The 13,465-nt window shown below is 39.6% G+C and overlaps 1 protein-coding gene across 1 annotated transcript; it reads left to right on the top strand.

Annotated features, from left to right (window-relative positions):
• Nucleotides 1-10,773: 10,773 nt before the first annotated feature.
• LOC138869036 (uncharacterized) lies at nucleotides 10,774-11,166 on the top strand. The gene has a single exon (XM_070146624.1). It carries the CDS (start codon nucleotides 10,774-10,776, stop codon nucleotides 11,164-11,166), a length of 393 nt encoding a protein of 130 aa, XP_070002725.1.
• The last annotated feature ends 2,299 nt before the right edge of the window (nucleotides 11,167-13,465 follow it).

The raw sequence follows: 13,465 nt of genomic DNA, 5'->3' as shown, positions 1-13,465 counted from the left end.
TATCATCATTGTTCCCTTGCCGGGATGTTTGTTTTGATAGTATTGTTCCCTTGACGGGATGTTTGTTTGATATTATTATTCCCTTGTCGGGATGCTATTGAAATATCATTGTTCCCTTTCTGGGAAGTTGTGATATTGCTCTTGTTCCCTTGTCGGGATTCCTTATGATTATTGTTGGTTTGTAACTGGGATCGGGTGGCACGTCGCCACGGAAATATATGAAATGGGAGCGGGTAGCATGCCTACCACAAGATAATTGAAATGGGAGTGGGTGGCATGCCTGTCACAAGATATATGAAATGGGAGTGGGTGGCACACCTGCCACAGGATGGATGAAATGGGAGCAGGTGGCACGCCTGCCACAAGATAAATGAAATGGGAGTGGGTGGCACGCCTGCCACGAGATTAATGAAATGCGAGCGGGTGGCACGCCTTCCACGAGATACAGGAAATGGGATCGGGTTGCACGCCTGCAACAAGATGTGAAATTAAAGTGAAATCTGCCTTTGTTTGCCTTATCCTTGTTAGTAGCTGGATTTTTGGTTCCTTTATAATTCTCTTGATATTCTGTTTTACCTGTTATTCCCCGAAGCATGTTTTTCCCCCTCCCATCTTTATTTGTCTATTTCTGCTTTACTTTCCGCTATATATTATATAACTGCACAAGTTTATTTGGTAGTCTGGTTCTAGCCTCGTCACTACCTCGCGGAGGTTAGGCTAGACACTTACCAGCACATGAGGTCGGTTGTGCTGATACTACACTCTGCACTATGTGCAGATCCCGGAGCAGCTCTTGAACCGTAGTTTGGAGGCTATCTTCAGTCCATGCGGAGATCCAAGGTAGTCCTGCAGGCATCCGCAGGCCGTGGCGTCTCCCTCTATCCCTTATTCCATGTTTCATTTTCCTTAAATTCAGAAACAGTGTATTGATAATTTTCTTCAGACTTTGTATGTACTAAATCTTAGACCGTCTGTGACACTGTGACACCAGGTTTTGGGCAATTAAGTTTTAAGCACTTGTAATAGATACGGATTTTAGCTATTTTATTGTTTTCTTCCGCTTAAATTTAAATTTCGTTGTCATTACGTTGTCGCTTTATGTTTGCTAAAAGGAAATAATTGTATAAAGAAGTAATTGGTTTAAAGGATTGGCTTGTCTAGTTCACATTAGTAGGCGTCATCCGATTCCCAAGAGTGGAAAATCCGGATCGTGACAGTTAAGTCATAGCTAAAGGGAGTTCTTCAGTCTAATAAGACCGTATGCTTTGTTAAAGTAAAAATAAAAAGGTTTGGTTAGCTTTTCAATTATTCAGAGTTAGAGGATTTTGGGGTTGTACTATGTTTTAAACATCACTATCCTTGCTTGAACCTCCCCTGGCAGTGTGCTTAGTTTTAGTAGAGTTCCTGGCATTATCATTTAGCCGTGTGGAGTATTGGAATTCATGTAGCAGGCATGTTTCGTGGGTTTTGGATTAAAAGGAGAATTGCGTAAAGTCGTTGTAATGTCATTCTGCACCGATTTGTTTCGCCTAATGCTCATAAGGACTTAAGCCTCACTTAGTTGTTGTGACGTGATGTTGAGTGAGCAGATCGCCTTAGTAATCTCCTAGGTAATTTGATAAATACTAAAGTAAGAAGAGTAAATCAATTAGCTCACATTATTAATTGATGAGCTTTCTAGGACAATTGGGGTAATAACTGGACCTTCAAATGGCAATTCCTTGTAGCTTTAATTCCTCTCTCACTTTAGTAGTGTCATCGTTTGATTTCTTGGTTCGTATCTTTCCTAATTGTTCGGATGCCTTTTGTGCTGGGTGTGTTATACATTTTTATTTACTTTAGTAATGTTATTGTTTTGGTTTCATTAGTCCGTATTTTTAATATTTAGATTTCGTCTGATGTAGTGGTTTGGCCATAGGGTTGGGGAATCTGAAGGAAGCCTAACCGAAATTTGAGGATTACATGTTCACTATTCTATTTTTACTTTGATCGCTAGTTGTATGTTTAGGCCGTCGACATTCGGGTAAGCGAACCTTTGAGCACGTAATTAAATCATCACAACTATAGGTATGATTCCCATGGCGTGGTTGTGACACTTAATCCCAAATTAGTTTAAAATATGAATATTTGTAGTTCACTTAGTTGAATGCTTTCCCTTTAATAAATTGAGGTGCGCCATACGCAAACAAAATCCATAATCTATGGCCCTCATATTAATTACTTTAACTCGTGTAGAAAATGCCTTGAACTTTCGTAGTTTGCTTTAAGCGCGTTAATTAAATAATTGTCATAGCTACGGGTACGGTTCCCGTGACGTAGTTGTGATGCTTAATTACTAAAATCAGGGGGTACATTTATGTGACCCAGCCACAATTTAATCTTGTTAGTAAATTAAACATGTTGTAGATCGTGGGTACGGTTCCCGTGACATGATTCGCAATATGTAACAATAAATAATTAAAAAGCGGTTATAAAGTTAAAAATGCACAATAGGTTTAAAACATGTTAGTAAATCAGATAATAGGCCAATTATTAATAGTATAAGCGACCGTGCTAGAATCACGGGACCTGGGAGTGCCTAACACCTTCTCCCGGGTTAACAGAATTCCTTATCTAGAATTTCTGGTTCGTAGACTTATAAAGTAAAGTCGAAATTTCCTCGATTTGGGATTTTAAAATAAACCAGTGACTTGGGTCACCAAATAAACTATTCCAAATGGCGACTCTGATAAATTAATTAATCTTATTTTGATTAATGTCACTTTAATTGTAAAACTCCCATATACCCTCGGGTGGTAAAAAAGGAGGTGTGACACCAGATCCCCGAGGCCTCTTGTCCTCCCTCTCATCTCGCTCCTGGTGACGAAACGACTCAATCTCGCGAGCAATGTCAACAACCTCCTCAAAAGTAGCACCTGACACCCTCTCCCTGGTCATGAGAATCTGAAGCTGATATATGAGGCCATCAACAAACCTCCAAATCCTCTCTCTATCCGTAGGAACCAACCAAACAGCATGACGAGCTATCTCCGAGAACCTCATCTCATACTACGTCACAGTCATATCTCTCTGACGCAACTACTCGAACTGCCTACACAGCTCCTCTCCGCGAGACTGTGGCATAACTGGAACCACATAATCCTGAGCTGGTGCAACCAGCTAGGCTGGAGGTTCCCCTGGTGTTTGAAGTCCCTGCACAACCTGCTCAGGTATGCGAGCAATGGGAGTCTGAGTACCTCTCCCGACCTAAAAAGTAGTTGTTGCTGTAGTAACTGAGACCGCTTGGGCCAGGCCAGTGCACACTGATAGAATCTGGGCTAGGGCCTCCTAAAGGCCTGGAATCACTATAGGCATAGCCAGCGCCTGAGCTGGTGCTGCTGGAGCGTCCACAACTAGGACCTGATCCTGAACTGGGGCGGCCGGTGGATCTGCAGATGCTGCCCTAGCTGATGTGCGGGCTACACCTCTGCCCCTACCACGGCCTCGACCGTGTCCTCGGCCTCTAGTGGCCCCAACTGGTGGTACTGGTGGTTGTCCGTCCTGACCGGTAGCACGTGTCCTCACCATCTGTGAGAGAATAGAATAACATAAGTTTAATACTAGAATCAACAGATTCGCACGATAGGAATTTCAAGAATGTGAAGTTTTCCCTAAAGGTTCTGCACCCTCCCGAGGATAAGTACAGACGTCTCCGTACCGATCCGCGAAACTCTACTAAACCGGCTCATGACCCGTGAGACCTATGTAACCTAGGCTCTGATACCAACTTGTCACGACCCCAATACCCAGGTCGTGATGGCGCCTATCACAGTACTAGGCAAGCCAACCCAACATTTACCACATCGAATTCTTTTTATAAAATCATTTTCAAAAAAATAGATTAAGTCTCAAATTCTTCATATGTAATATAAAAACCAACAGAAATATGCAGAAAACAGTACGAAAATACTCAAACACAACCCAAATCTGGTGTCATTAGTAATGAACTTCTAAATACAACCAAACACTATCTAAATAATACAATATGAGTCTAAAATACAAAATATTAAGATAGGAATGAGGAAGGCAGGGCTGCGAATGTCGTGCAGCTACCTTGCGATCTCCGGATTCGACTCTAAGAGTGCTGGAAGCTCTCACTCTGATGCTCGGGCACCTGGATCTGCACACATGGTGCAGGGAGTAACGTGAGTACGCCAACTCAGTAAGTAACTAAAGTAAATAAAGTCTGAGTGCAGTGATGAGCATTTAAAATCATATAAGAAATCTCAAACAGAAATATAAAGTCAAAATCTGCAATTCAATATCCAGTTATCTCGTAAAACCCCAGTTTCAATTCAAAAATCCTTTGAAGACATTTATACAACATTTTTCAACAGAGGCTCGGTATAAAAGATGAGTGAAAGAAGCAAAATGTCATAAACAGGCCCCTCGGGCAAGGTATCACTCATAAGTATAGCCTCTCGGGCAAGACTATCAGCTACTTGTGACTCAGCTCTTGTCACACAGTACTCACACTCAGCACTCTGACTCCATAAATATCTCATAATAACAATAATAATCACTACGGCATGCAGCTCGATCCGTAATATATAGTCGACTACGCTCACTGGGGGTGTACAGTCTCCGGAGGGGCTCCTACAGCCAAGTGTCATATTGTTGTGGCGCGCAGCCCAATCCAATATATATTATTGCAGCGTGCAGCCCGATCCATATGTATATCGTTGCGGCGCGCAACCCGATCCACATATATAATATCGTTGCGGCGTGCAGCCCAATCCATAACATATATATAATCCTAACCATTAGGTCCTCAACCTCTCTCGGTCATTAACCTCACGGCCACTCGGGCATATCAGGGAAAATCAGGGAAACTCAGCCCAACAGTTTTCACATATTAAGAAATAGAGTGAGGAAACCGAATTTAGACAATAAACAAGTAAAACATGATTGAGGATATGCTTTCAAATCAAATAGAGTGAGAAAAGTAGTAAAAATACCCCTAAGGGTCTAAACAGGTCGGCACGAAGGCCCTAAACATGACATTTAGCCCAAACTAATAAACCAATTTCTAAATACATGGATATCATATTCAACATATATCAAAATATGCAACTATATAGTCGCTACGGGAAGGACCAAGTCACAAATCCTATGGGAGCACGCCCACACGCCCGTCACGTAGCATGTGTGTCACCTCATTTATCAAAACAGTACAAAATTCTGGGGCTTCACACCCTCTGGTTTAGATTTACAATGGTTATTTACCTCAACCGGATGAAATACCACTTTGTGATGCCCTTGCCTCTCGACTCGGCCTCAACTCATGTCGAACCTATCTAAAATCAGAATCATGATGTCAAAATATGCTAAGGGAATGAAGCCCATGCGAAAATAATCAAATTATATCAAAAATCTCGAAATTGGTCCAACCCGACCTCTGGGCCCACGTCTCGAAATTTGATACACATCAATAGAATCCTTATCGTCCCACGAGTCCATACAAGAACATCCAAATCCGATCACAAACGACCCCTCAAATTCCTAAATCAAGGTCTCCAATTTCAAGCCCTAATCTCCCAATTTTCTTCCTTAATTTCCACTAACACCATGATTAAATAATGGAAAAATGGCCATAAACACAAGTAATGAAGCTTAAGTGGCTTACCCAACTGATAACCTTCGATTTCCCTTGATGAATCACTGCCCTAGCTCACTTTCCGTCTTCAAAAATGGAGAACTTAGCAAACATTCGCGAAGGAAACCTTATATACTTTCTGACCTAGGGATTTCGCACATGCGGTTCCTTTTCCGCTACTGCACTACCGCTTCTACGGTCAAACTATCTCTTCTACAGTTTTCACTTAAGTTCCTGGAACCGCACATGCGCCTTACCTTTCGCACATGCGGTCTCGCAAGTGTGATACATCTACCGTACTTGCGACTTCTGGCTTCCTCTTACTTTGCCACATTTGCGGCTGATCCAACGCTTCTACGATCACGCACCTGCGGTACCCAATCCGCAGGTGCGGTTATGACAGGGGCATCAACTTCAGCTGCTCATATCCAAAGCCAAACTTTCCGAAAATCTTCCGAATTCATCCCGAGGCCCCCGGGATCTTAACCAAAAGTACGAAAAAGTCATATGACAACATACAAACTTATACCAACCTTCGGAATACTCAAAACACCATCGAATCACCAACACACCCTCGGATTCAAGCCTAAGAATTCCAAAACTTCCAAATTCCGCTTTCGATCAAAAAGTCCATCAAACCTTATCTGAATGACCTAAAATTTTGCACACACGTCCCAAATGACACAACGGACCTACTTCAATTTCCGAAATTCCATTCCGACCCCAATATCAAAATTTCCTCTACCAACCAGAAAATGCCAAAAATTCAATTTCGTCAATTCAAGCCTAAATCTACCACGGACCTCCAAAATACATTCCGATCACGCTCTTAAGTCCCAAATCACCTAACGAAGCTATCCAAACCATAAAAATCAAATTCTGAGATTATTTTCACACAAGTCAACCTTCAGTTGACTTTTCCAACTAAAAGGCCAACTTAGGAGACTAAGTGTCTCATAACATTCCAAAACTACTCCAAACCCGAATCAACCGACATGATACGGTAAAATAAAGCTGAACAACACATAGAGAAGTAGAAATAGGAGAAACAAAGTGGTAACTCATGAAACGACCGGTCGGGTCGTTACAACTGGCCTTCGTATTCACGGACTTGTGCTCACGTTCGCATAGGCTTGACGGGTTGTTGAACACACTCGCAAAATAATATCGCGTTCGCAAATAAGGAAGGGGGCTGGTGAGCTTGGCAGGCATTAAACCTTCGTGAACGTGAGCATCGCGAACAAGACTTGTATGTCGCGAACACGAAAAACATTTTTGGGCAGCTATATTTTTGGCCTTCACGATCGCGAGGAGGCTTCCACGATCGTGAAGAGGAAAGGCCTAGGTAGATCAGTTTATTTCAGGACTTATCCCATTTCCCTCACACTTTCACTTGGGTGGGCGATTTTTGGAGCTCTTTGAGGTGAGATTTTCATCACCTATGGTAAGGTAAGCTATTCCCACATGTTGTAAGTTAAATGCATGGATTATATATGAATTTTAACATTAAATTAATAGAAATTACGGGATTTGGAAGAAAACCTAGAAATGTTATTTTGGAAGAAAACCTAGAAATGGTATTTTGGATTTTGACCACGAAATTGGACATGAAATTAGGAATAAATTATATATTTGAGTTCGTGGTGCTATGGGTAATATCTATCTTCAAAGAATTTCTTAATATGGTCACGTGGGCTCGGGGTTGACTTTGTTGACATTTCGAGTAGAGTTGAACATTGTTATAAATTGTTATATTAAAAGTATTGGAGTATATTTTTATTGGTTTGCATATTGTTTGATTAATTTTAGATCATTCGACATCAGTTTAAGGTGTTAGAGAGGCGTTGGAGCCGGTTATCGGATTTCAGAACGAGGTAAGTCTCTTGTCTAACCTTGTAAGAGGGAATTTACTCCAAATGTGATATATTGGTTTTGTGCTACATGTGGTGGGAGCTATGCACGTATGAGGTGACGAGTGTCCGTGCATATGCTAGAATTCCTGATTATGTCTAGGTAGACTTAGACTTATGCCATGCTCTAATTGTATTATTTGAGTTATCCTTACCTGTCTAAATGCTTTAATTCATATTATAACTTGAGACTAGACTTGCATAGAGTAATGGACTTGCTATCTCAGATACTTGACGAGCTGCTTGATTAGCCATGGAAATTGTACTCCCCTTACGAATTTCTCCCGCATCGTGCGTATTCATCTGAATGTTTTCTTGAATTTCGTAACTCACACGTATATTCGTGAGTGGAGTCAAGGACTCTATAAAGTTTTATATTCTAATGGGATCGGTCTGAACGCCTTAGTAGTACTCTTATGGGATTGGGTCGTTCGCCTCGGCAATATCATGTATCGTATTCTTATAGGATTGGGTCATTCGCCTCGGCATTATATTGTAACACACTCTTATGGGATCAGGTCGTTCAACTCAGCAGTTCTATGAAACACACTTATGGGATCGAGCCATTCGCCTCGTCAGAATCGTGCGTAATATCTTATAAGAAGTCAGTGTAGATGTGATATTTTATCTGGTGTTGACCACTACATATTCCATTCGAGATAGTATCCGGTATTAAGGACCTCGTGTTTGTTCTTCTGTTGAGGATCGTATTATGCACTTATATATGTTTCGTTGTTTTACCTTCTATGCCTCATATCTGTTTACTTTCATGATACCTAATTTATAGGACCACTAGTAAGTGTCGATGCCGACCCCTCATTACTACTTCTCCAGGGTTAGGCTAGATACTCACTGGATACGCGTTGATTTATGTACTCATGCTATACTTCTACACTAATTATGCAGGTACTCAGCAGGTTTATTTGATGGTCATCTTGGCGCATAGGCGAAAGCTGCTGAGGGGACTTTATGGTGAATTGCATCCCATGCTACGATCCGTAGCACATAGAGTCTCCATTATATTCATTTATTTATCCTGTCAACTTATATATTCCAGACAGTTGTGGTTGTAGAGTTGTATATTCCAGTAGATGCTCATGCACTTGTTACACAGGATTTTGGGGATTTCTAATGATTTTTCATAGTTGTATTTAATATTATTACTGTTACTTCACTTTATAATTTATTTATGCTCGGAAATTTGGTAAATAAAAGCACATGTTTGTATGAGTGTTAGATTAAATTCTAACTATTAAGTGAAATTTCTGATTTTTAAGAATTAAAATGGGTAGCTAATTGGAGGTTCACACGTTGGCTTGCTTAAAAGCATCGTTGGGTATCATCACTACCTATTAAGGGATTTGGGTCGTGATAATTACACAATGAACAGATTATTTAGTGTGCACCGAAAGGCCGCCGCTACGGATTTTCCAGGTAATTTTCTAAAATATATATATATATATATATATATATATATATATATATATATATATATATATATATATATCCTCTCGTTGGTGCTATACCTAGTTGCAATTAATTTTTTTGTTTCTATTTGATGTGTTGACATGTCGAAGACGAAAGATAAAGAATTGCATATATGATCTGGGTCTGATTTTGTTGGATCGGTTAAATTTATATACTTAATTTAGACGTTATTTGTCATAGTTTATGTGTTTGGAACGACATGTGATCTTCCTTGATATTCATAACCTTGATTTTTTCCTATTGTTTTTGGATTTGCATTTGGTACTTATCTCATCTTTAGGTCGCAACTAACATTGAAAAGCGTTGCCTTTAAGAATTGGGTTAGAACTCTAGCATACAAAGCTGGGTTTTACCTTCACAGGTTTCAAACTCAAGCATAGGGTGATAGGATTTTACCTGTAGGAAAATTTTGAACTCCGGTACAGAGTGTTGAAGTTTCACTTGTCGAAATTTGAAATCCAACACTATTGCTAGAGTTGTTCCATGTTTTAGGTAGAAGTTTTTTTTGTCCAAATATTGCTTTCATGTGAAAGTAGTAGCTAGATGCTAATAGCTTTTTAAATAATGGCTAATTTCTAATAGCAGGAGTCAATTTTATATCCTTAATGATCTCAAGTTTGAATCAGTTCAGACTTTCATTAATGTAAACAGATAAGACCTTAGATGCGCTCTACCGGCCTTAACTACACCTAGCAACTAACAACTTGTTTGGATGGTTGTTTCACATTGTATCGTATTGTATTGTTATCCCAAAATAATATTTATTTTGATTGTTTCATTAAAATTGATTGTATTGTATTATTAAATCCACTATTCCGGAATAATAAAAGGTCCCCATTTTTTAAACAACCGATTTGGTATGGTGAGATTGTTTCATATTTTTCTTTTCAATTATGTCCTAACTTATCATTCCACAATTTTATTTTATCATTTACCTTTTTTCTATTTTAACTCCAAATCTCCAACCTATAACTTACTTTATTTATTTTCTAGAACTTCTGCCGCCAACGTTAAAGGTGTTTTGCCGCCTTCTGTTTTATTTTTTTCTCCTAATTTGCTTTTAACTCAATTTTAACTAGATGTGCTCCTTTGTTTTGCCTTCTTCTGTCTCACTCCTTTGTTCTACTTTCTTAAGGTGTTTTGCCTTCTTGTGTTTTAAATTATTTTTATACATAATTTTTGATAAATTTAATATTTAAATAATTGAAGGTATTTTAGTAAACTTATCAATTATAGTACAGTACGATATAGTCAAACCGAACAGCAAAAAATTATTTGACAATAATAAACAATACAATCTATCCAACCATCGTATTCATAAAACGATACAATACGATACAATACAATACATTAAAACCGATGGGGAACAATAATCCAAACAGAGTGAAGTAAATAAACGAAATATACAAATTGAGCAACAAAACTACACAAAACGAAGTGTTAATTCTACATATTTTCTAATTTTATATATTTTTCAAGTGTTCCTTTTAACTGTAACTCGAATTGCATTAGGATTAAATTTTATTAAAAGGAACGTTTATATATCCATGCTATATTATAAATCTAATTACCATTATTATAGAGGTTTTCATTTAATTCTACTCTAATCTTTCCCATTTTCTCTCCTTCGATCTTCCTCTCCCATTCCACCAGATCATTTTATGTAATTGAGATCACTTCCCGGTAGTGTTGGGGTTGCACCAGGGATTGGATCTCAGCCCGTTCTTATTTGCTCTAGCGATGGATGTGCTAACGCAACACATTCAAGGGGAGGTGCCATGGTGCATGTTATTTGCCGATGACATAGTTCTGATTGATGAGACGAGGAGCGGGGTCAATGCGAGGCTGGAGGTCTGGAGGCAGACCCTAGAGTCTAAGGGTTTCAAGTTGAGCAGGACCAAAACGGAATACTTGGAGTGTAAGTTCAGTGACGAGACTCATGAAGCGGATGTGGATGTGAAGCTTGATACCCAAGTCATCCCGAGGAGAGGTAGTTTCAAGTATCTCGGGTCTACAATCCAAGGTAACGAGGAGATTGATGATGAGGTCTCCCACCATATCAGTGTTGGGTGGATGAAATGGAGGCTCGCATCTGGTGTTTTGTGTGATAAGAAGGTGTTTGTATGGGGCTGAGTGTTAGCCAGTCAAGAACTCCCATGTTCAGAGGATGAAAGTAGCAGACATGATGATGCTGAGATGGATGTGTGGGAATACCAGGAGAGATAGATTAGGAATGAAGTTATTCGGAACAAAGTGGGAGTGGCTCCCGTGGAGGACAAGATGAGGAAGTTGGGGTTGAGATGGTTCCAGCACGTGCAGAGGAGGAGTACGAATGCCCCTGTTAGGAGGTGTGAGAGGCTAGTCGTGGCGGGTCTGAGAAAGGGTAGAGGACGGCCGAAGAAGTATTGGGGAGAGGTGATTAGGCAAGATATGGCGCTACTTCAGCTTATTGAGGACATGATCCAGGATAGAAGGGTGTGGATGTCAAAGATTAGGGTAGTTGGCTAGTAGGTAGTCGAGAGTTCCTCGTTCTTTTTTAGTAGTATTAGTAGCTCCCTTGTTTTTTTCGTTCGCTCTGTATATCGTATGTTCCAGTTTGCTATTGTATGATGTTATTCTCTGTTACTGGTTTCGTTGTTGTTATTATTGTTGTTGTTGTTATTGTTTTTATTATAGTTGTCTTTCTCCCCTTTTCCTTATCGTCCTTTGTCCCTCTATTTTTTTTTCTTCTTCCTCTTTCTCCTTCATCTTCTTCCTTTCTCTCTTTTCACCTTTTCTTGATCCGAGTGTCTATTGGAAACAGTCTCTCTACCTCGCCAGGTATGGGTAAGGTCTGCGTACACATTACCCTCCCCAGACCCCACTTGTGGGATTATACTAGGTACGTTGATGATGTTTACTGTTTTATGATTTGTGGGGATGGTTGGTTTGGTTTCAAAAAGGTTTGAGAGTGAATGAGAATACTTAGTTTTATTGTTAGAAACTTAAATTGTAAGAGTTGATCAAGGTTTTACTTTTGAGTAGATGATCTCAAAATGGTTATTTAAGGGTTCTAATAGGTTCTTACCATGATACTGGACTTAGGTATATGTCCGGATTTGAAGCTGCAGGTTCCTACGATGCTTTGACTCTATTTATTGAAAGTAGAAAATTTGAAAGTTTGGAAAGCTCATAGGTTTTGAATGGGAGTTGACTTTGGTGATGCCATACTCGAATTATCATTTCGGGGCTTGAAATAGGTTCATTTAGTACTTTGAAACTTGTGTGTGAAGTTTGGTTGGAATCCAGAATGTTTAGTCATGATTCGGAGATGTTCGCCGAAAAAAGTTTGAACCTTAAGAGATTGATTTTGATCGTAGGTTCTTGATTTTGATGTTATTCATAGTGTTTTGGGAATTTAGATATGTTTGGATGATGTATTCAGATTTGTAGGTATGATTGGACAGGGTCCCGGGAGGCTCAGATGTGTTTCGGTTCAATTCCGGGCTATGTTGGTAAATTAAATCATTGGTGGTTTTGGAAGGGATATGGTGCATCGCACCTGGGGTCAGGCACATCGCATAGGCGGAGTCGAATGCAGGTGCAGAATTTTTCTCATAGAAATGAGATGAGGTGTCTCGGTTGAATCATACCTGCTTTGAAGTTTCGCAAGTATGAGTCCCAGCTTGTGCGAGGGTGTTCGCATAGAAGTGTATCCGCAGATGCGAAACTGTGTCGCATAGGCGACAGGTCGACTGGTTTAGTGAATCTTGCATATGCAAAGGTTTTTCTGCAAATGCAACGTCGTAGAAGCATTCTAGTGGTCTACATATACGGAATTACTGGCAGGAGAATATATTTCGAGGGTTTGGTTTATTTTTACTATTTTGAGTCTTAGAGCTCGGTCAGAGGTAATATTTTGGGAGATTTTTATCACCACTTGGAGGGTAAGTGATTTCTACTTGATTTTTGACAATATATCTTGTTTCTCCATGGATTATTAAACATTATGGAATTTGAAAGAGAATTTTTTTTTGGGGGGGGGGGGATTGTGCTAGATTCTAAAAAGTGAATAATTGAGATTTGAACCGCAATTTGGAGTCGGATTTGGATGAAACTTATATATTTGGACTTGTATTCGAATGAGTAATCGGGATTTATAGGTTTTGTTGGGTTTTGGAAAGCAAGCTCGGGTTGACCTTTTGGTTGACTTTGTATAATTGATTAAAGATTTAGCCTATATGCTTCATAATTATTTTCTTTAGCATTATTTGACATTGTGGTGTGTTATCTTACTAGATTTGATCCGTTTGGAGACCCATTTTAGAGTCAAGGGATTCTTCAAGTATTGAATCTCGCTCGTTTGAGGTAAGTATCTTGCCTAGGCTAGGTTTGAGAGTATTTCCCTGTAGGCTATGATGTTTGCTATATGTTAGGGTGACACATATGCAAG

Source organism: Nicotiana sylvestris, chromosome 5 (genome assembly GCF_000393655.2).
Source record: "Nicotiana sylvestris chromosome 5, ASM39365v2, whole genome shotgun sequence".
Lineage (NCBI taxonomy): Eukaryota > Viridiplantae > Streptophyta > Magnoliopsida > Solanales > Solanaceae > Nicotiana > Nicotiana sylvestris.
The sequence above is the reverse complement of the archived record's forward strand: the minus strand, read 5'-3'. Positions and strand labels throughout refer to the sequence as shown.